Source organism: Dromaius novaehollandiae, chromosome Z, assembly GCF_036370855.1.
Source record: "Dromaius novaehollandiae isolate bDroNov1 chromosome Z, bDroNov1.hap1, whole genome shotgun sequence".
Taxonomy (NCBI): domain Eukaryota; kingdom Metazoa; phylum Chordata; class Aves; order Casuariiformes; family Dromaiidae; genus Dromaius; species Dromaius novaehollandiae.
The window spans coordinates 16,893,895-16,918,631 of record NC_088132.1 but is presented as its reverse complement, the minus strand read 5'-3'; the positions used below and the strand labels follow the sequence as shown (position 1 = coordinate 16,918,631).

The window sequence follows — 24,737 nt, the reverse complement described above, 5'->3', positions numbered from 1 at the left end:
TGGAGTTTTTGTTTTCATGAGCTATGAGTGCCATTAATGCAGTTAAAGACAGGCACTTAATTTCTTTTTTTATTCCTTGCCGTTTTTCAACAACCCAAATGTATACTTTCAAAAAGCTATTTCAGTAGCTAATTAAATACGAAAGCTATTTTTAGATAAACGAAGCAACCTCTGTTGTACATTTTGAAACTGAAAAGTAGGAGTGCAGCAATATTTGTGGTTGATCATTCTTCAGCATGGATTAGAACACTTCAAATACAGTTTTTTCCTGTAATATTTCTAGATAGTGATACTCCATGACCATCAGGTAGGTCTCTAAATGGTGGATTGTCAAAACTCACATGCTTCGTTGAAGCTTCCTAGACACTTTGTTGTGATGGAGCAGTCTTAAGTATGATTAGTGCATAATGTATGTATGTTGTACCTAGTCTTCAAATAACTCTAAAAAAAGATTATGTACTCCGTATGTAATGATATTTAGAGTGACTGAAAGCAAAATTATGGTAGAAGGTCATGAAACAATACAGACAAGCAATTGAGGAAATTTTAAACTGAATTTATTACTGTTAGTGAACTTGATTCTTGGACTACACAGACTAAAGCTTACTATATTAACTTTGCACAACAGAAGAATATTATCTGTGGTGATTTGTAAAAGACATTCTAAATGCAACTTAAAGGGTCTTACTTAAGCATATGGACATATAAAAACTAAGCTCTCTGAAATTTTTGTCAAACTTTCTAATGCAGATAGAGGGATCAAAAGCCCTTTTGTTTTGAATGGAACCCTACCATCTAGATATGATGCCACTCTTTTCTCCTCGCCCACAAAGAAAAGTTTAGATTTTAGTTTATGCCTTGATGTTATTTTTATAGAGATAATACAGCTTTTGGCTCTCAAAAGTTTCTTTTCATTCCGTTGTTCAAAAAATTCAGCACAGGGAAAACTGAGTCAATTCCAAGGTTTCCCATATCTAGTCTGTAAGTATTTCGCTGTGCAAAAGGTAGCCCTTCAGAGGAGGAGGTGGAGATTTTGTTTGGGATTGTTTTTTTTGTTTTGTTTTGTTTCAGTTATATTAGGAGAACTTTGAATGACACGAAGATACCATGATGTGTCTGAGAACAGCTGTATTAGGCAGTAACCATTTTCTTCGGGCTTATGAAATACACTTTTTAAATCCCTCATAGCATTTTAAATCTTTGGTAACTGATTTAAATGATATGCTTACTCACAAGAAAATTTTCATTGGAACTCCACAAAGAATTGGTGGTATACTGTGTCCTTTCACTGCCTTTCCTTTTCTACCCTTTTATATATTAGCTTGCAGCATCATTAATAATGAGGTCTCAACTGATGACTAGTTTGTAGTTCTGTTACGGCAGCCTTTTTTCTTTCCAATGTAAGATGACCAAAATGGGAAAGCAGTATCTGACTGATCTGTTTGTGGTATCTTTATGTATAACTGCCATACCTATGGCATAACTGCTAACTGACCTAACCAGGTAGCATAACTGCTACCTATGGCAGTTAGCACTCTTTTGATACTATCTAGCTATTGAAATTTTCACTGAGGTACTGTTGTGGGAAAACAGTGCAACGTGATGAGGAGAAGAAGAAACACTAATTTTGGTCAGGAAATGGAAGATAAAAATCTGTTATATACTGAACTGCCCCATGAACTGAAGTATATGAGGGCACGACAGCTCAAAAGGCACGAGTTATGTAGCTGGAGTTTGAGTTATGTGGCAAAGATTAATCCTTCAGTTTGTCTAACTGCTGAGCATGATCCTGGTCACGTTTGAAAAAATGAACTTCAGCTGTAGCTGAGCATGAGAAATGCTCTAAACTCTACTGGAGATCATAGAATATTTTTACATTAGTGTCTGGGGGGAAGGGAGGTTGTTTTGTTTTTCTTTTTTTCTTCTCCAGACAAAACAGTAAATCACATTTCCTCATCCTAACTAAATTCTGTCCTTAATAGCTGCACTGTAGGAGCATTTTGCTGTTACTACAGAAATGAAGTAAGCCAGTCCAGAATACATCTGGTCCTTGCAGAAACTTTTGAGTGACAAAAGCTACAGATTCTGGAGTATTGATGGTTCTAGAGAAAGGAGTACCGCCGCATACGTATGTACACATATGCATGCAGCCTGGGAAACAAGCAGAAAGAATGAGAGCACTGTTTGCAGTCACACACCTACGACATCATTGGGATAACTGGGATGTGGTAGGACAGTCCACATGATGGAAGAGCTGTGATTGATGTATACAAGTTCAGGAAAGACAGGCAAGGAAGATGAGGATGGCAGCCACCTTCTGTGTGAAAGAGTAGCTCATATATGGAGCTCTTCTCTGTGGTGGATGACAAGCTGATTGAATTTCAAAGGAGAGGTCAGTGAAGGTGGCATCATGATAGTGTTACAGATCGGCTGATCAGGATGAAAAAGCAGATCAAGTCATCTTTAAGCAACTAGAGGAAGCCTCTGGATCAGAGATTCTTTTTCTTGTGAGAGACTTTAATCTTCCTGACATCTGCTGGAAGGACAATGCAGTGGAACACAAGCAACTGAGGAAATTTCTGGAAGGTGTGCATGATAACTGATACAGGTGGGCACTTGATGGGACAGCCAGGGTTGATGTACAGCTGGATTTGCTATCCACACATAAGAACTAATTTGGGGATGTGATAATCAAGGGTAGTCTTGGTTGTAGTGGCCATGAAATTAGTAAAGATCAAGGTCTTGAGGGGGATGAGGAAGCAAAGTAGCATAGTACAGGCCCTGGAGCTCAGGAAAGCAGATTTTGGCTTATTCCGGAAACCAATTGCTGGGGTCCCGTAGGAGGCAGCTCTGAAAGAAAAAGGAATTAGGAAAGGTGGCAGGTGCTTAAGGACAATGTCCTCTAAGTGCAAGGATGGTTCATCCTGGTACTCAGGAAAACAGGTACATGTGTCAGGAGCTGGCTTGGCTAAACAGTATCTCAGGACTGAGCTCCAATGCAAAAAGGCAGCATATGGGAGTTTGAGGCAAAAGCAGACTACAAAAGAGGAATTTCATGTGTGTTTATCTGGAGTTGACACTTGCAAGGGATATCAAGGGCAACTATAACAGCTTCTACCACTACTTTAACAGTAAAAGGCTGAACAAGAAAAATGTGGGCCCATTGCTGAATGGGGCGGGTGAGTTCGTGCTAGTGAACACAGATGAGTCTGAGGAGCTGCCTTTGCTCCAGTCTTCGTGACAAGGTCTCTCCAGCCTCTGTGCTTAGTGATAGGGTTCAAGGAGGAGAGGAACTACCAGCGGCGGGCGAGAGTTGACTCAGGGAGTGTTTGACAAAACTCAACCCATACAAGTCCACAGGACCTAAAAGGCTGCATGTAGAGGTGCTGCGAGAGCTGGCCAGTGTCACAGCGAGGCTGCTCCATCATCTTTGAAAAGTTGTAGAGATCAGGGAAAGTCCCTGAAGACTGGAGAAAGGCAAATGTTGTGCCTGTCTTCAAAAATTGCCAAAAGGGCGATTTGGGAACTGCTGGCCAGTTGGCCTGCTCTTGTCGCAGGGAAAATCATGGAGCAAGTTGTCCTGGAATACACTTCTGGGTACATGAGGGGAAGGAGGTGACTGGGAACAGTCAGTGTGTATTTACCAAGGGTATCTGACCAGCCTGATTGCCTTCTGTGATAAAATAACTGGATTTCTGGGTGAGATATCAGTGGATGTCATTTACCTCAACTTTAGCAAGGCTTTTGACTATGTCTTGCACAGTAGTCTTGCATCCAAATGAGAACGTTACGGCCTGAATGGGTGAACTTCCTGGAGAAGGTGATTGAGTAAACTGTCAAGTTTGCAGATGATACCAGGCTGGAGGGACCAGTCAATACACTTGAGGGCAGACCTGATGTTCAGAGATACCTAGACAGGTGGGAGGAATGGGCTGATAGGGGACTGATGAAATTCAAATTGGACAAATGCCAAGTCCCAAAAGCCCCTGACAATGGTACAGGCTGGGGACAGACTGGCTGCGGAGCCACTCTGCAGGGAAGCTCTGGGGCCTAAGTGAGCAGGGAGCTGAGCATGACCAGGGGTGTTCCCTGGGAGCGATGAGGGCCAGCAGTGTCCTGGTCTGCATTGAAAGGTGTGTAGTCAGTAGGTCAAGGGAAGTGACTGCCACCCTCTACTCAACATGTTAGACTGCATTTAGATACTGCATTCAGTTTGGGGCCTCTTAGTACAAGAAAAATGTACATAAATCAGAGTGGGCTCAGCAGAGGGCCACAAAGATGGTCAGGTCTGAAGCCTGGGCCCTTTGAAGAGAGGCGGAGGGAGCTGTTGTTCAGCCTGGAGAAGGGGCTGCTTCAGGGGAGACAGTATGAGCCTCCCAGTACCTGTGAGGAGGTTATCAAGAAAACAGAGCCAGCCTGTTCACACTGGTGCACAACAGGAGGATGAGAGACAACAGGCATAAACTGAACCAGAAGAGGTTCAGACTGGAGATGAGGAGAAAGCTTTCCCTCTGCAAAGGACAGGCCAGCAGCAGAGCTGGAACCCACAGAGGTTGTACCATTTCTGTCCTTGGAGGTTTTCAAGACCTGACTGGTTAAAGCCCTTAGCAAATGTGCTCTGATCTCATGGCTGAGCCTGCACTGAGCAGGACCTGCTGAGGTTCCTTCCAACCTGAATTATTCTATCATGCTTTGCCCTTTGAAACGGGCAGAGACTGTGGCCCACATGGTACTCTGAGATAGGATTTCCGTGCTTCTGTCTCATGGCCAGGCTCTGCGAATTCTAAAGAGCTGTCACTTGATTTCTGCACTCCTGTTGAGTACCATGTGCACAGCACATGTCAAAACATGCTGTGACTTCAGTGTCTTATTTCATTTATGTTTGAAAGAAGGCACACTGATTTCAACATGACAAAATACACACTGAGGTGTTTCCTGCTGAAAAACTGGGACTGCTGCTGCTGTTGTGAAAGTATCTTAACTTCTGAAGTGCACCTCCAGTAAAATTAGGTACTTGGAGATAATATTAAGAAAGAATGCTCTGACCTGAATGTTACCTTGTGCTGAGTTTCCATTACTTCCCTCATGACACATCCTTGGGAGGGCTACTAAAACTAAATTTCTGAACTTGAATTTCTAGGCCTTTTTGCTTTTGGTTGTGAGAGGGGACCAGTGTTTGAGGGCACTCTTGCCATTACCATATTGCACGTGCAGTAGTAATGGTATCTAGCTGGCACAAATGCACATAATGGTCTCCTGAGCTAGAAATACCTTTTAATAATTTAGAATGTGTAGTGAACTTTCTCTGTAAAAAGATCAGAGAATGAGTAGCTTAGCTTGTCAGAGCACTGGCCTCTAGTTGAAGTGGCATTGTCTGTACTAGCTCAAACTAGTAATCCATCTAGCGTAGTTTCATTTCAGGCATATCCATTTTTACGTGGCTCAGAATTTCTTGCAGTTTACACACTTTCTGGGTCAGTTTTTCCACAGAAGAGTTTTCCTAACCATAGTGATTAAGTAGGCTACTATTAGAAATGAAGATTTGTCCCCTCTCTGTTAAACTGCCAGCTCATACATGCATGTTCCCTACTGCCCATATAAATGCCTAATACTTTCCAAACAGTCTTGGCAATGCTGTGTAATACCAGAGTTCTAGAGGTTGGTTAGAAGCTTATCTTATGTAAAGCCCTTTGAGAGTTTTTGGGTTGGTTTGTTATGGTTTCTATTGAACAAACAAATACTTTTTTTCCTGTCATCTATAGTGTTGACAAACTGACAAAACTTGCAAAAAATTAGGTTTGGATTTTTCACCCACCTTTTCCAGACATCAGCTAAATGCTGAAAACAGTTCTAGAGGCATCCAGCTGTGAAATGATGTAGATCCTTGGCTAGTTTTCATTTGAAGAATTTAAAATGTATTGAAATTTGAGTAACTTAAACCATTATCTATTTTCATTGTCAATAAAGTAAAAATATAGATCAAATGTTAAAGAAGATACGTAATTCTTTCACAGAAGACACTTCTCCTCTCCCCCAGCCCAAAATGTGGAGCCTGAATTGTCTGCCTAGCCTTTAGTTTTGCTCACTGTGTTAGTAGATCAATTCACTTTGTTTCACACCATCTTAAAATATGTTTTAAAACAAAAGTCAGTACAGTTCCATTCGAAGAATTAACAGAAACAGAATTAATGATACTGACAAGTAGATATAATCGTGGTATCAATGATCACTAGTTGCTTTGAGATGAATGGGACTAACTTGTCACTTTTTTTTCTGGTATAATATACTTTTGTTTTGGCACTGAGAAGTAACATTATCTTGAAAAGAATTAAAGTTAGAATCAAAAATCGAATCTCAATCTAACTTTTAGCTGACAGTTGTTAGATAGACTGTTCCGTGTGTAAATGATACTGACAAACAGACACCATCGCAAGGAAGGGAATTCAGAATTAAAGCCTAAGGGGGCCCAGCATGTCAGGTTGCCCACCTCTGCAGGCCATCTCTGTGGCTTACAGTATTTTCTTTTTTGTTTGGGGACAGGGGTTTAGAAGGATTTGGGCATTTATTTTGGTTGAGTTTTGTTTCTTTTCCCAGTGAGAGAATTCCTTATCAGACCAAAGGATATAGTCTTCTCTGTGGAAAAGCATAATTGCATTCAGGAGTGAAAGATAATCCTCCTTTGATGGGAGGACACATAACCTTTGAGGAAATAAGCAGGCTAGGAAAATAATATACTTCTGACAAATCTGTATTTACCCATAATAAAAATTGTTGATTATAACCTCCAGTCTGCAATATGAATCTCTGGATAGTCTCACTCCCTTTCTCCTGCCATCATTCCTCTCCCCCTATTTTATTATGTCAGACTTTAAGTGGATTCTTCTCCCCAGGTAATTTGGATAGCCAGGAAACAGCTATAGATCAGTGTTCATTTCTTTGGGAGCTTATAGTTACTAGACTTGCTCCCTGTATAATGCTGTGTGGTTATGGGAAAGGTTCCATATTCCTTGGCAGAGAAAATGTTGATATCAAGCAGAGCTGGAAGAGTGGAGGTTTTATGCGCCTGTTTTTAGAATGCAGTTGTTAGTACTGCATCCTCTTTTTTGAAAATTCATGCTAGCCTCTCCTTGTTTACCCAAACCTTTTTCCTCTTTTGGCATCCTAATGCAATTGGTTCCTTGTGAGCCTTGGGAAAACGATCTTATTTTAATTTGGGCCAGCCAGTGGTATTGGAGCTCCTTTGCACCTCTATATCTAATCTACTACGTTTATGGACCTGTTTCTTTTTTTCCTGCTTTGTTTTAACAGCTCCTTTGAAACTTTGGCAGTGATACAAAATTGAACAGAGAAATAGTAGTTATTAATAATAAAAAAAAAGTAAGGCTTTTTTTTTTTCCCAGTTCATAATGATTGTGAAGTTAAATAGGTGGGCAGATAATATCAAGTGGTGCTGAGGACACTCATCCTGCAGTACAACAGTGCATACTCTGACTTTTTGAATCTGAAAAAGAATCTTAACAGTTTCTTCTTACAAGTGAAACATTCTCTTGGACATAGCACAGAAATATTAAAAAGATACTTGGCTCTTGCCAGTGCTGTACTTGCAGAAATAGCTTAGTTCATCTAAATTACAAATCACAACATTTTTACTTCTGAACACAACTCTCAGATGTTCTGTGGTTTTATCTGTCCTTCAGGTGTTGCTTATGGAGAAGAAATATGCATTTTAGAACATACGCATGCGCTATGGTACATACGTAAGGGATACAGCTTGAAGTGGTTAAGCATTTTCTAAATAGCTCTAGCGCCATCAGTCTCGTAAGAATATGCTTTAGAACATTATTGCACTGTAACTTGAATGCATAGATATTAATTTAATTAGACTGGCATTTGATGTTATAAAAGATATGCAGCAAAAATATTTGTATTTGGAAAAATTGTATCAAATACTCAGTGAACGCATGAGTAAATGTAGTTTAGCCTGACACTTTTTCTTTCGACTTATCTGTCAGCCCTCTATTAGAGGCAAAACATGTTGCGATTACATTGCATTTCTGTCTGGATTTGTTTCCTTAAGAAGTTTTCATTGAATGACAACAAATGAAAGGAATGAGGCAGTTGTTTCTTCATGTTCAATTTGTCCTTGAATCTCAAATGAAAATACTGTAGTTCTCTATAGCAAACTTTTGATAGACCATGTCTTGACCATATGACATTGGAATTTTTTTCCTGAATTACAATAATAATAATAGTCAATTCTACTATAACAAGTCATGGAAGAGGACCAGAAAATTTAAATTTACATCCAGACAGTTAGCAGTTTCTCAAAATAAAATGTGGCTATAATTCAGTGTAACATTACATATGTAAAGTGTTAGATTGGAGGACTGCTTTAGAATTCAGATTGTCTTGATGAATTGGAAAGTGCCTGAAATAATAGGAAATGTAATGGAATAGAATGGAATGGAATAAACCTGTCCAAAGTATTACATTCAGGAAGGAAAAGTTAAATACACAAACCAAGAATAAGTGATTAGAGACTAGAAGCTCAAAAAAAATCTGGGTTTTATATACTGATCTAAAAACAAGCTGAATCAACAGCACAGATGCTTACAGAAAGCAAATGCCAATATGGATTTATTAACAAGAAGCTAAAATGACTCAATCTGCACTACTGCTGACTTTTCTGGAAAACAGATTTTGCTACTTCTGTTACGGAGCAGACAAACTGAAAAGTTCAGAAAATGGTAGTAAGAATAACAATGGCATTACAGTCACTGAGAAAAGGATGAAAGAATCATACTTGTCTGGTCATATAAATATGGCTGTTATGTATTTGAAGTTTGGTGTGTGTGTTTTGTTTTTTTTAATCCCTCTAAGTTTTGTTTTTGTTTGTTTTTCCTTATGTCATATAAGAAGACAACTGGCTTGCTTTTCCTTTGAAAAGCAAGCAATGATGGCGGTAATATTAGGAGACTTTCAGTGCTTAACTGTCATTAAGCAGGTTACTAAAAAAGGCTGTGAAATCTTCATTGATGGTCTTGAAGACCAGGATAAACAAATGTCTATTTCAGCTTCCTCCTAGCTTTAAATGACTGTGAATATGTCTTCTAGCCTTATCTTCATGACTATTAATACACAGAAGTTGTAATACCTGAAGAAGAATGCAGGTCCAGTTAGCTGAGCACTGGCCAGTATTTAATGAACTGTTCTATTTGTATTTTCAACTTAATACTCTTTCTTTGGTAGTGCTGTCTCTTCTCCAAGCTTGCTATTTCCAGCTTTCTCAAGCATATAGGTAAATGTGATGATTTTTTAAATGCAGAAAATGTCTGGGTTGTAGGACTTAATGCTGTCCTCTTTGTGATTCTGTTACGTTATTCTGTGTTACAAGTGAGATTTTTATCCAGTAAAGATTACAAGATGTTGTAACTTCAGTTATACAGCTGTTCATTATTTTTCATCTCAATGTCTTTTGGAAAATGTGTACAGTCATTAGGTTTCATATATGCTCAATAAGAAATAAGCTTAAGCCTTTCACCAGGAGCATTGTTTTAAGTTTGTTCCTTGTTAGGAAGTACCTGAGAATCCACTTGTCTTCCTAGTGGGTTAGGAAGTTTTTGCTTTCTAAGGAACTGAAGTTTCAGTGGTAACTATGTGATTGTATATAATAAAAGGTGCAGCTGAGAAATTTTAAACATTTGTTCAAGTGAAAAGTGAAATTATTCATATCGGGTAGATAAAATACAAGTAGTATTTATATGCGCATTTTTATGAAAATAAATGGGTTTTATGTTCAAAAGAAATGTTTTTTATTTTATTTATGGGGAGAGATGGGAAAATCCTCACTTACTTATCAGACAGCTCAGTGATCTCTCCTGCCCCTTCTCCCCAGTTCATTTTTAGCTGAAAAATTATTTGTATTGGATATGAAGGTCTTATATGCACAATTTTTATTTCATTTAAATACAAAAAACATTAGGAATGTGAAGAAGTTGATACCAGATAGGTTAGCAGGAGTTGTATGGTGAACAAGACCTTGGGCCACATTCTCTTTTAGTCATTTGATGTAAAGACAAACACAAGACAGAAGAGGAGAAGAAAGCAAAACTGTTGAAAAAAGAAAATATTAATGTCTATCCTATATATAGTAGACTAAGAGTACTTCAGCTTAGACAGTTAAGATGAATTGACCTAATGAGCCTATCATTTTGTGCTTGATAAGGACCACTATCTTAAACATGTTCTTCTTGTTCTATTCTACAATGTTATCCAAGCAATGGACTAAACGTAGGAAAGAAAAAGAGAAACAGGGGGAGATGCACACTGATTTATTTGAAGATAAAGTATATCTGCAAATAGTGTTCTGGGATTTGGACTTTGTTTTTTTTTCTTTACTTAATAAATTCAGTTAACCTATCACTCAACTTACTATTGATCATTTATCAGCTGGTCATAAAATGAGGTGATTTTTTAAAGGCAGATGTGTGCTATGTTTTGGCTCCTGGCAGGAAAAGAAATGGCTATGTTAAAACGCCTATGCATTTCTGAACAATAACGCTTCTTTTAATGCCTTAAAACTTTCATTAATCAGAAAAGGAAGAGAGCTGATACATGCTACTGCATAAGCGCCTTTATAGATTCCTTCCTGTACCTAATGAAACTTTTTTGTGTGGTGATATTTCTTCCATCTACAGGTTTTTCAACTTATTTTTGCCAGTGAAAGATAACCCACGTCCTTGATAATACCTGAAAATTTTAATTTTTCTTAGTGTGTTAGGCTCGAGTAAATTTCTGTGTTCTTTTTAAGTCCCTACAAAGACAAAAGTTTGTCTTTTGACCTCTTCCTCTCAAGTTTTCACTGAGAATTGTTCTCAAGGATTTTTTTTAAGTTCTATTACAATAAAAAACATGGCTACCTTTCTTACGTGTGAAGTAAAATATAAGCACACTTTCCTTTCCGTGACTGCTACCATCCTTTTCCCTTTGGGGTGGGAAATAGCTACATTTGTTTTCTATTGACAAGATATTAGTAGTGCTTATAGCATTTCAAATGCATTTGTCTTGAAGCATTAGAAAAATTGTTTTGCCCTGTGGGTGATCTGGGTTTAATTCAGGAAATAAATGTTCTCTGGTAACAATTCCATATCCTTATTAGTTTGCTTGCATCAAATGAAACAGAACAAGATGAATGATATCTGTGTTGAGGAAGATTAGAACAATCTATCTCACAAGAAAAAAAAAAGCCCTTTTGGCTAGTATTAGATGGGAGATTGTATACTCTGCCTGATCATTATAGAAAGTAAGTGCACTCTTTTACAAAGAGCAAATTTTAATTGCCATTTCTAAATGCAAACACTATTAGCAAAAGATGCAGAACAAACTGATTGCTACATATTACCAGTAATGAGAGACAAAAGTTAAGTAAATCTTTTTAGTGGAATCAATCTTATTAGTAATACTTAATCTGTTGTTGAGGATGGAGGTGCTATTCCACTGCAATATATGTGGATGCACTAAATTAGTCAAACATAGCATAAATCATAAAGTAATGCAGCTTTCACTGAACTGTGTGTGCAGTGGGGATAAAATAATGGGAGAAGTAGTAGGAAGAAGAGTAGTTGATCCAGTTGCAAATGCCTGTCCTTTGTAAGTTGCACTGTTTTCCTCCATCCATTTTTGCTGATCAGTTTACAGTACTTTAAGTAATTATAGAATTTGGCCAAGCTGTTTGCCGAAAGATTACTCTTTTTGCATGATTTGAGGGAATAGCTGCTTAGTAAAGACATTCTAGAAAACATACTGACAGTCTCTTTGGCCAAAGTTTATGATGACCATACCCTGCCTTTGATAAGGGTTAAGACCTCCACATCAGCACAGCTCTTGACCAGTGTTTTCTCTGGGGGATATCTGTGACTACATCTTCTTGTACTGAGTGCAGATTACTTAGGTAAAAGTTTTGTCTTGCTTACAGGTACACCTGCAGTTAATCCATGTGTAAGACTTAGTTTGTTGGGGGTTTTAACTGACTTCAGAGGAAAAATACCATCTGAAACTGTTTCCTTTAGCACTCTGAATTTTCCATAGATGCCTTGCTTCTTAGTTGAGCAAGCCTACCCTATTAACTTTCTGCTTTTAACTCCACTGAAGTTGAATCCCAGACCTACTGGCTATATACTTGGTTTTCCAAGAAACATTATTTCTCAAACACCAAAGTTAAAAAAAATGGGAGCTCTACTGAGCAGAACTCTTAAGAATCCAGGTTATAAAACAGAAAATAAAGGAATCTTACACCTATTTTAATTTTATAACAAAAATACTGGTAAATACAGCTATAATAATCCTGCAAATCAGAATCCGAAATGGGTAGGAAGAAATATCCTATCTGTAGACTATGTAGGAATTATAATCCCCTTTTCATACAACAGTATGATTTTACAGCCATTTCCTCTGGTTTTCATTTTTGATTTGATGTTCTGAGTCTTTATTTCTAAAAAAAAATTTTTTATGGCACACAAGCATACTTGGAGTATAGGGAGATGGAACTAACAAACTGCTAATTCTTACTTATTTAATTGTTAGTCAAATTTCTGAATGACTTGATGTTGTACTGTTAATGCTTTGTTTTACCCTGCTTTATCTATTTAACTGTTCGTGCTGCATAGCTACCTCTTTTTGATGTAACTGACTATCCAAAAGAATTTAGTTTGTCTATACGACTCTTGCTTAAAACTCCTGAGAATTCTGAACGCTGGTGCACTGTTAAGTTAAAATTTAGCTTACTCTGTAGGCTAAAGATTCTTAAATGCAGGTAGAAGACACCCTTTGTCCCTCTGCTGTATGTTCTTTGCTTTATGGACAAGAGGCACAAACACAGAAATGGCAGGTGACTGCAGAAAACCTTTATTTTGTACCACAATTCCGTGCATTGAGCCTTTATAGAGCTTAAACCTTCAAACAGATTTAGGTGCTTTTTATGTTACTTTCTTTTTATATGGCATGTAATCCTAATCACTTGTTGAGAACAGGAATAGACAGGGTTTATTTCAGTGCAGATTTATTCTGACTTGAATAATTTATTCTGACTGTGGCTAATGTTTTGAGACCTTTTTCTTTTTATGATAGCTTTTTTTCTTGTAAATATTTTTTAATGAGTGAGATTGAAAGCTCTAAAAATTGAGTTTGCTTTATAGGGAGCATAGTTTCTTGCAGTGCTAATAACTTTAATTGCTCTGTGTGCTTTATTAAGTGAAAAATATTTGCAGACAAGTTTTGAATGCTGCCGGATAAAACATTTAAGTCTGATTAATTTTTACTGTTTGATCTGGAGGCCCATTTCCTGACACTTCTGTGTGCAGGCTGTCATAGAACCAAGCAAATACTATGTAATTATTACAAGTTATCATCTCTGTATTACACTCAAGTGATTTACAATACAGGTGTAAACACAGGATCACTATTCTACTTTCCTTTTTATTTCCACATAGGCCTAAAACTTTAGTCTAGTCATGAAAAGCTTAGTGCATTGCTACTGCAAGGGGTTTATACAGTCATTTAGGTATACTACCAGCACACCAACTTTTGTGTGTGCTTTGTCAGTGATTTGCAGGTATTTGTAAGTATGATTGTCATTTTTGAAAAAAATAAAGCTTTATTTTACTTTGCCTCTGAGTATTCAGCAGTTCAAGTTACTAGTCGATTAAATAGTGGTTTCAGAGTGTCTTAGAGTTTTTCATTGGTCAGTGAAAATCATCTTCTGTTATAGCTGTAATGACTGTTCCATGCACCTCTAACAGTTAAATGCAAGAGATTAACCGTGACATAACTGAAGGATTTTTTTTTAATTAGTATAAAGAGTATGCCAACAGTTTCTCCAGATTTGTTTTTCTTAAATTTAGATTGTGAATTTTGGAATACACACATGTCCTTGTTTAAGTTCTGTCTGGTTGATAATTCCTTCTAAGGTAGATTAATTACTTTTCCGTTAGAATACCAGACTGTCAGCATAGTTATGTCTTAATGATGGTGACACGAAATGCAGTTTAACATAAAATTTTACTGCCTTGATCACTCTCAAGCCACATGCTTGTCCTGCCTACTCTTCTGGAAAGGTGGGAGAAAGCTGTGTATGGGCCAGGAAAGCTACTATATAGAGCTGCAAATGCAGGTTTTAGCAAGGGTGGTTACTATGTCTTCCTCTCTCCAGATACATCTTGACCAGCAAGCAATGTATCAAGCAAATGGTTTTTAATATACATGGGGAGTGAAGTATTTTGCACTGACTCTGCTTTCCACTTCTCTTGAGCCATAAATGTTTGTACACCATTTATTTTGCTTTTGCACATCATCGTAATACAAGAAGAAAGTAGTGTTTGCTCCTTCCTACGGTGTCTGAGCATGAGACACAAAAACAGGAAGATAGAAAGAAAGAAAACAAGCAAAGCGTCTAAAGGATCGGAAATTTCTAGTCTGTTTTCCAGTGCTGATGTGGTTTGTAATCCAGAGAGAACAGTTTATTTTTTTTACAAGTTGTCAAAGTTGATAAAATTATTTCAGATGAGAATTTTCTCCCACTGGATTTTAATCAATGAAATGTTGGTATAAATGCTGTTTTCTCTGGTTTGACATCATTGTAACAGTCTGAAGAATAATCAATAGAAATGATAAGGATGGTTACCACTGACTAGTTTATTAACATTATCAGTTTCACAGTCACTGACCTTTTGTTCCTCAGCCTCACTTCTCTTCATCTGTCATGTTTCATTTTGTCAGATTGATTTCCTTTTACTATAAACAGTTGGCATGTGTCAGACTTCAAATGCTAATCAGCCCTCTCAGTTTCTCACACAGAGTGTTAAGAAACTGCAAACTGTATTTAAAGAAAAATGGGAAAAGTTATTTCTAATTGGGTCCTCTTGAGTGTTATAAAATATCAAATGTTACTTGCTACTAGTATTTTTTTTTAAATATTAAGCTTACATTTTAAAATGATATAGTTGGTATTTACTATTAGTAAAGAAGTTGGTACTGTGATTTAAGAAAATCTGTTCATTAAGGAATGAAACTAGCAAAAATTTGTTATGTAGCTGTTTTTTACATTATAATACTAACTATACTTGTTTCTGTGGCTTAAAAGTATGGTCAGATTGTTGTAGGACTTGATTTATCAATGGTATATTTGGATGTGTACCTATGCATCCACATCACAGCTTCCACTCGTGCCATGTGGAACAACATGGGTTGGAAAACTATGGCACCTCCCTTCCTCCCTGGTAAGCCTGCATCTGAGACCCTTTAGCTATAGGTTTTAGGTAAGCTTAGTAATGTAGATAGTCCCTACTGAAGTTAGGTATATGTAGATGAGAGACCTGTAAGTTTAAAATCAAACTGAATTTGTACCCTGAGACATGGCACTTAGGTGAACTGTTGCTTATTATATGATGTATGTGATATTACATATGATATTAGATATATGATGTTATTATATATGATATGCAGATATATGTGGCTTGTTTCCTCAATAATCAACTAGAGTGAAAGTTTTCTAAGTACGGTACAGCATGCATCTGCTAAGTTTGAAAGATGCATGCTTTTGTGATCTTATCTATGAAGTTCTGCATGTGAAGGTATGGTTTGCAGTAAAATGCATTCATACTGTTATTAATTCTTGCTTCTAATCTGTCGTAATAGGAAAAGAAGTCATCTTAAGAAAACTTTATTGCAAAATAAATCTTAAGGCAGCAGGACTTGGCCTTTTTTCATAAAATCTACATGTTAATAGGTCAAGAGTCCTGTCTACTCTTTGACTACCCAGTGTGACCGGCATTTTCAATAGAACACATGTGGAGGAAAATAAGACACAATTGCTACAAAATTAACAGCTGAAAATGGGATATTGATTAAAAACTGCTGTCGAACATGTTTGGTTTTGTATCTTTCATCTAATTTGAAATTATCCGTTGTGCTGGACTGTTGAGTCTTTCCCTGTATAGATCCGCTATCAAATTCAGACTTGTTTAAGGTTAGATAAAGTAATCTTAATGTAATGGTTTGGTCTTACGCTCTACCAATAATTATTTGGCAGTGTGTAATTACAGTATCAGGCTATCCTAGTCTTTGAAAACTGTGTGATCTCCAGATGTTTCATTCAGATCAGTGTGTTAGATGGGTAAGCACAAAAGTATTGTGTCTTAATCTCCTAACGAATGATATACAAAGGAACTACTTAACTTTTCTTGTAGGCTCATAAGTTCTTAACTTAGATCATTCAAAATTCATTTAAATGCTTATACTCTTTTTAGCATTGAGCATTGCTGATGAAACCTGTCTAGATGATCAGATGTTGGGTTTGGACATATTAAATATGCTCTGATGACACAGAGCAGGTAGGTGCCCTGCCTTAGGTCTCTCTGTCCATGGCTGCAAGTTGGGCATTCTCTGTTGTACTAACTACATGTTCTCAGAGTCCATGTCGGGAACACGATGGCAGCATCGACCTGTAGTTACTCAGTAGTTCAGTGGCTAGAATGTTCTCAGAAAAGAACTCAGCAATTCTCCAAACAGGTTTTTTTTTTTTTTTTTTTTTTTTTTTTGGCAGTTACTCCATTAAGTTAAGTTGTGTGATGAAGCAGTATGTCCTGGGGCAAATTCAGCCATAGTTTCTCCTTTCCTTCTCCTTAAGCAAAGATTGGAATCCAGTGAAGTCATCTGGGACTTGCCCTGGAACTCGTTATCTGGGGGCTACTAAATCTCTCCATTAAGCAGACAGTCTCACTACAGTCCTACCGCTATAGCATGTCTTTTGTTTTGGCAAGGTGAAGCTATATCAAGTGGCACAACTGAGCTTGATGTGGAAGAAGTGAAATGCAAAAACAAAATTTTCAGAATACAGAAGAACAGAAGAAAGTGCATAAAAAGGATTTCTGGCATTTGGGGGAGGTGTTCTTGGGTTCGGCATAAGACTGCACAGATCTTAAGAAGAGTGTGGAGCACATGTAGTAATATTTCATTATTTTTGTCAATTTTTCTCCGTGTAACTCTCCATGTATCACTAAATAAAAACTGATTAAAAAACAAACCTCAGCAGCAATACTGTAGAGTACTTATCGTAGCTAAAAATATCTAGGCACTTTCTTGATGCAAAATTGCAAGTGTAAGTACAATAATGCATTTTCTGTTAAATAATGCTTCATTGTAACATTATGCAACTTAAGTAATAGCAAGAATTAAATTATTAATTTAGCTAAATGTCACTAGATCTACTTTTTAGTGTCATCCGTGAATTAAGCTTCCTCTGAGCACCTGAAATTTTCTTGCCAGCTTTGCCACATTTCCTCACATATCCTTAAAATGCTTGTCTCCAAGATTCATCAGTCTCTCCCACACACCTTGTTTTTTAAGAAATGGATTTAAATTCAATATTATGTTCCTTCTAGATAAGCAGTTGTATGCACATTGAAGAAGTTTGCTCAAAGTCAAGGAATTATGAGAGGTGCTTGTGTAGTTTTTTTCTGTATTTTGGGATATGGGAATGCTGTAAAAAGTTGAGGTGTTTTTTTAGGTGGAAAAAATACCATTCTTCTGGTTAGAATAGGAAAAACAGTATCTTTATGTTAGTGGCTAATGTTTGTAATAATGCAAAACAAGTTGTTTTCATTTATACTAAGTTATTTATATAAATTACTTGTACATACACATAGAAGTAACCTTGAGCTTCTGAAATGTGATATGATAGGTTCCTATGGAGAGGTATTCATTTGACTTTAGTGTCTGTCTTGGGTTTTGTTTTTCTTTTCCTTTCAATACTTGGGCATATATAAAATATATATATATTTTCGCAGCCATGTTAAGATCCTTTAGGTACTTTTGTAGATGTAGGCTTTTTTTTTTTTTTTTAATACTTCCTTATCTTCACTATTTGTGCATAACAAACTGTCTGCTTTTCTCTCTTTTTTTTTGGAAGATTTCTTTTTACCAAGACCTACATTTCATCAGCCTATCCTTGTCCCCCTTCTTTCCCAGGTACTACTTCAAATTGAAGCTCATTTAGGATGTGTATCTTGGAAACATATACTCCTTATCTGTCATCAGGCAAACAAAAGGTCCCTTAATACTTTTCACACATACGTGCAAACTACACACATAATCAAATTGAAGGGGGAAAATAGAAGTCATTAAATTGATATTACATGTAATTATCTTATCTTGTCACATCAACCCTCAGCAATTTACCAGGCTTGGGATACTGGGGACCACAATGGGGCTAATTACGGGCAGCATGCATGCCTACTTTAGAATTTCCAAGTGTCTCATAGGTGACAAAATGAAATCTAATTATTTTGATATTTTATTAAGTGGTTTGTCAGCCATGACATAATTATTTCTTCTGAAAAAAAGTGATATGAAAATTATGGATGTCAGAAAACTAGACGCTGTTAGTGATATTTTTGTAAGAACAATAATTGCAATGTAAGTTTTGAGGAAAGAGAAACAGATGAAACAGTATTGTGAGACTACAGTGAATGTTGTTTTTCCTACTGTGTACAAGTATATGTAATTAGATCTGTCCTTTTTTTGTTATGTTGTCTAAAAAATTAATTCTACCTATCTAGGTAGTGAATGAGCTTGTAAATAAGATAGCAAGATCAACATAGTCTGAAGAAATAATTAGTAACAATTTAACAGAAATTGTTCTGTTCAGGCTAAATCAATAGTAATGGAGATGAATAAATGGGTGGAAACCTTAAGTAATTACAAATCCTTTAAATTATTCTTGAATTAGAAAGCAGGGGAAAAGAGTAGATTTAATTATATACTTCATAGATGCATGACAAGAGAACTTTCCGAGGTCTCTCTTTGTTCTCTCTTTTCTAGAATACACTTTTTATATTATGCAGCTGGTGTTCAGCTTCATGTACTTTCTTGGGCTTTTTAATGCAACCCACTTAGCTAAGCTGAAGCTAAACATACCAAATCAAGTACTCTGTTTTTTTCCCAAACTGAATTACAAACATCAGTGGAAGAAGCAGACTTTGAACTGTGTTAACTATTATACTGTGATTTCACACTGCTTAGTTTTGGCACAACAGTGCACATCACTATCAGGAGGAAAGACCATTGTACTACTTGATGTTTTGTATTGTAGAGAGGAACTTTTAAGAAATAACAAATTTCCTGTTATTTAATGAATATGAAATGTGTTGAGATAGGTAGGATGTGTAATAAGAATACTGATACTCTTACTTTTTTATTCTATTGCACCATAGGAAGTTCTACTTTGGCATGTAAATACATTGTCCAAATTGTTCTTTTTGAATTATTATTGTTAATGTTAGTTGCAGAAGAATTTTCCTATAGACAATTGAGGTGTATTCCGGTGTCTTTAAGATCTGATACCTTGACAGACTATTTGTAGTGTTTTCCTGTATTTGTAAACTGTACTGATCTGCAACAGTTCTTAGCTTTATGATGCATTGTAAAGGAGAAAAGAAATCCTTAAAGGACTTAAAGGGCAAAGAAAAGTCAAGGGTGACTCTAAAGATACCATCTAAATTATAATTAAGTAGAATAGATTAGGGAGTGTTCTGTCCAGCTGGGTGGTGCCCTTGGGATCAGCATGGAAATGCAAAGATAAAGAGAACCTTAACCTACAGAGTGCTGTTCAGACTTGGAGTTCTCAAAACCTAACACTGGTATTTTGGTTATCCTGACTATGAGAACCAGCATAAGAAAGATTGTGTAGTGAAGCATTTGTCAATTACCTAATTTTTTTTTGGTATAAACTATTCTTTAATAATCTGAGTTATTACTGAATAAGACCATTCTCAATTAAAACTTACGAATGACTGAGGTAAGAGAACAAAAAGGAAACCTTCTTGTTTAGTCTTCTGGATTAATAGACCAGTGTGAAATTGAGTCAGACTTTAAAATAAATGGCTGAGTTAATTTTGTTTAATGTCTCTCCCTTCTCCAGCTGGAAAGGCAACTACTGATGCAGAATCAGATGAGAGAGAGACAAGCAGCCATGCAGATTGCTTGGACCCGGGAATTTCTGAAGTACTTTGGGACTTTTTTTGGACTTGCTGCTGTAGGTTTAACAGCTGGGTATGAAGTTTATTTCCTAATAGAAAATTTAAATAGATACATTACAAAGATATTTCTATAATTTTGGCTCATCCTCTTGCATTTTATCAGGTAGTTATTTTTATCCAGGAACTTCTCAGAGGTTGCTCAAATGACAGAATGACTCAGCTCATTTCTGTCTACTTCTGGATGTGTTTTGGGTATGTCTGTACTGCGTATTTATATAAAAGCAGAGATGTGAGCTGGCAATAAAACAATTTATCTGAAATACCAAAAATTCAGCATAAAACAAAAGTCGTGTGTGGAATGGGAGGGATTGTTTAAAAGCCATACTACTTTCTTGTCTGTATTGTGATTTAACGAACTGTTCATTAACAACAAATCCTTCATCATAAGGGTTTTTTAATATGTCACTGAACAGGCAGATATATTCTGACATCTGTTCACTTGCAGTTTGAACCAAGAAACTCAAAAATTTGTGTTAGGAAAAACCTATAGCTAACAAAGTTGTATTGCTTAAGGAAGTTAAGGAACTTGCCTTATAGGACTCTTGGTTGGTTTTGGTAATGTGGTTTGCTTGTGCTATAAAGTGATATGGGGAATATGAGAAATATTTTTATCTCTCTCTAAGAGTAGAGATTAAATGTACCTTATACATGATGCATTGTCTGTGCACTGCGATGCATTTGGAATTAACTGTAATAACCTGATTGCTGCATATTGCATGTGGCTGTATCTTGACTACAGTTTGACAAAGACATATGCATACGCACATGAATGCTATGCTGGTTAGACAAACCTATTTCCTGTTAGGTACGTTAAAAACTCACTTGAAGTATTTTCTTTCGTACCCTTGGCTGATAGTAGAGCGAGATTATCTGCCCAGAAGGGGATTTAGTGCTTCTGAAGAAATTAAGACTTTTGTGGCTTTGATTAAGGAGTGCAGAAGGATATACAAGTCCTAGAAAATCAAGGTCACCTTGGACTGACTGTACTGACATGCTGAATGCCCTAAATAATCTTATTTTTTCTTGTTCTTTTTTAAAAACAGAGCGATAAGAAAGAAGAACCCAGGAGTTCTACTGCCAATAGTTCCCTTAGGCTTTATATTTGCCTATCAATATGATATGGGCTATGGGACAATGTTGCAAAGGATAAAAGGTATGTATATAGAAATCTGTCTGGTTCACACATAGAACCAAGGTTAATATATCAGACAACCTCATATAATTTAACAGTGGCTGGGAGAGAATGTGCAACAGCTTTTTTTTTTTCCTAATCTCACTCCTACATTTATTTTTGTTCCTCTCTGTTACAATCAGATATTTTCCCAGTTAAGAATACTTTACTCACTCTACTCTTAAAGCATTTCCTTCCAGTTCAGATTGTGTGTTGGTTTCTCCTCTCTTGATTCTCTTAGAATTCACATTTTTTTAAGATTATAAATACAGCTGAAATAAGCACAGCATATTGCAGATGCTGCTGTTTTGGCAGGGGGTGAGGATGATAAGAGCAGTTGAAGGAATACAGTGCAGGAGTCATGCCACTTACATAGCTGGACAGAGTCGTCAGCTGATCATCTTGCCACAGTGCCCTGCTAAGATGAAAAAAGGTGAGTCCCAGAAAGTGGGCTCTTGCCTCATAGTTGCGAACAGTGGACCTCATTAAGTGATCAGTGCTGAGGATTGTGGAAAATCTGACATCTTCATCTATATTCATTCTGATTTCTAGTGAAGGAGGCATGCTGAGAGAATGTTCACTCTAAGTCTCCTGACTGGAAAGACCATGGCTTGTCACCATTTTAGTTAAATAGGTTGACTTTGCAGTCTGTTACTGAACACAGAACATACTGAAACTAAATAAAAGTTTGTTTCAGCTGTTTGATTTAGGCTGAAGTTCTCAGAATTGTTTCCTATCTCTGTGCGCTTTGTTGAGAATAATGCCAGACATTAATTGGACAAACTCCGAGATACTTCCTGTTGCAAATGGGTGCAAACATTTGGGCTGTCTGTTCACCAGTGTATATCTGTGAACATTTATGATCATTCCTAAACCCCACTAAGTACTTTTGCTTCAGTTTTTAATATGAAGAGGCAGCTAGGCACAGGGACAAAGACTGGGTGGCTCACAGAAATTAGTGTTAAAAAGGAGATTAACACATTCAAGGTGGAAGTAAAGCTTGGAATTTAGGTTTCTTTCTTTTTTTTTTTTTTTTAATGAGGTAATTTTCACTCCAGAATTTTGAAAAAGTAGACATAAGATAGTTCAAACCCCATGGTAAGAGTATGGAATGCCATTTAGTGGACATTAGAGAACAGTGTGGTCCTGTATAGTTTGAAGATGGGTAATGTGGTATCTATATTTGGAAAGTGATAAGAGAAAATAACCTTTGCAACTTCAGATCCAGTAGGACAACTCCACCAGTATGCAAGGCTTATGACAAGGTTTTAGAGAAAAGAATAAGAAAAACTATGGACCCAAACTGATAATAAGATAAAAAGGAAGAAGCATGCCAAACTAACAGTGTTTTTTTTCCTAGGAAAATCAGTTTCCTTTTCAAAAGGGAATGTAGTAGATCTACTCTGAACTCATGAAAACATTAAATGTGGTATCGCATGAATACTAAGGTGGCATGAAGGACATGGGGATTAGTAGAAGGATAAGCACTGGGATAAAGAGGAGATGTCAGAGGGTTGTGCTTAAAGGCGAAGGTTAGCAGGGTTATTAGTGAAGTTTTTCAAGATTTGGCCTGAATCTGCTTTTGTTTTGTATTTGAAATTATGAGTAGATTATACAAACAAATTTGTGGATGACAAACTTGATTGGTATCAAGAAGAACTGATGACCTAAAGAGCTGGGAAAATAAAATAGGATGAAATTTGGTAAGAACAGCAAGAACCTAGAGACTAATAAGGATTTCCACCAATGGAGCTCACCAGCTGGAAACGACAGAAAAAGAGAATAAACTGAGTATATTATTTGATCACAGAATGAGTATCATCAAGTACTGTGATGAAATCACGAAAGAGACAAGTGAAGTCCTGGGACATCAGGTGAGGTTTTCTAGCACAGATAGAAAAGTACTGATCCGGAACGACAGTAATACCTTCCTTGGAGTTTTATAAATAATTTGAGCTAGTTCTGTGTAAGGAATCTAAAATAACTGAAGATTTACCAGAGAATTCTGGGCTTGCTTTGTGAGAGAAAGCTAAGAAGTCAGTTTGTTTAGCCTTCTAAAAAGACAACATGGATGTGGGTCTACAGATCCTACTTACAAGATAGGGTAAAGGAAAATAAGGAAGTTAATTATATTAAGCTATTAATATCAGCACTAGAATAAATAGGAATAAACTACCTTGCATAAGCCTAGGTTGGAAATCAGAAGAAGATTTGTAATCGTGGAAATGAGGTTTGGGGTACGTATTTATTTTAAGGTAAATATTAATTAATTGAAGGGAAGGATTTGTGAGACAACTGACGTACAGCCACAATCCTTGTTCTTATTACTTGGCTGATCTGCACCTATTCACAGGCTCTCTTCTCAACCGCTCCTCTGCTATGAAGCTATACACCATTCTTTGATTGGTCTCTTCCCTCTCATATGCCTGTCTTCAGCCTCACAGTCACTTCCTCTCTTCACAGTCCTTGCATCTGAACCACCTTGCTCAAACAGTCCTCTGTCTGCTCTCCTTCATTCTTTGGAATCAGTCCATAATAGTCCTAGAAAGTTGCGCCATTTCTCTTTCAACAATTACTTTGTCTCTGATCTTGCCTAGGGTTAATTTAGTCTTTTATCTCCAGTCTACCTGTCCAGTATTTTCTCATGACTTTCTTGTTCTCCCACACTGAAATAGGAGGGCCTTTTCCCCCTGTAGATAGCTTGGGCCAATTAAGGGGAATATTGAGGACATAGGAGGAAATACCTTTTCTGAGTTCTGCTTATGCTGTTCAGAAGCCTTAAGCGGTCCAGAGCCATGTATCACAACTCAATCTCTCAGGCATGGCAGAGTTGCAGAACAGCCCCTAGGTGCACAATCTTTTCTGAATGGCTGAGGCACTACAATTAAGTTCTCCAGTGCTAGTAACTTTTAGCCATGGACCTGATGTCTGTGCTCTAGGCCTTCCTGTTCTGCTTGTCCTCCTATTCCAGGTACATATTACTGGACCTTCTTGGACACATGAGGGAGGCAAGAGATTATAGAGCCACCTTCCAACTGCACAGAACTCAGCTAAGCAGTGAAACTCTGGCTGCCTGTTATGAGATTTAGAGGCCACTGTTACTACCTTGAGCTATCTGAGGGGAATGGTGACTGGAGAAACATGCTCTAGTAAGTGTTCTGTATTGGACAGGCACAGAGATATGGCTGCACCTGTAACATCTGTCATGTAAGATCTCTTGTTGTCCCATAATCTGATGCCCTATGTAACTGCCTAACATTGTGGTGTTACCAGTCACTGGGAGTGGTAACCAGTGTCATCCTGTCAGATATTACTGATGTGTACGTGGATATCCCACACACATACTACCAAAACTGCAGCTGGAGATTGCAGCATTCAGACGTGCTTCAAAGAATGGCTGCAGTCCTCGCTGCATGACAATATTCAGGCAGGTTTATTGCACGTAAACAGCACTTGAACCCACTTGCCCTAATGAT

At 37.1% G+C, this 24,737-nt stretch overlaps 1 protein-coding gene across 2 annotated transcripts in view; it reads left to right on the top strand.

Moving 5' to 3' along the window:
* Positions 1-24,737, top strand: part of PLGRKT (plasminogen receptor with a C-terminal lysine) — a 31,776-nt gene that overhangs the window by 3,550 nt on the left and 3,489 nt on the right. For both annotated transcript variants that reach the window (XM_064502661.1, XM_026097470.2), the window contains 2 exons: positions 19,973-20,103; positions 21,134-21,243. In XM_064502661.1, the coding sequence (XP_064358731.1) occupies positions 19,973-20,103; positions 21,134-21,243 (241 nt within the window). The remainder of the gene's footprint in view (positions 1-19,972; positions 20,104-21,133; positions 21,244-24,737) is intronic.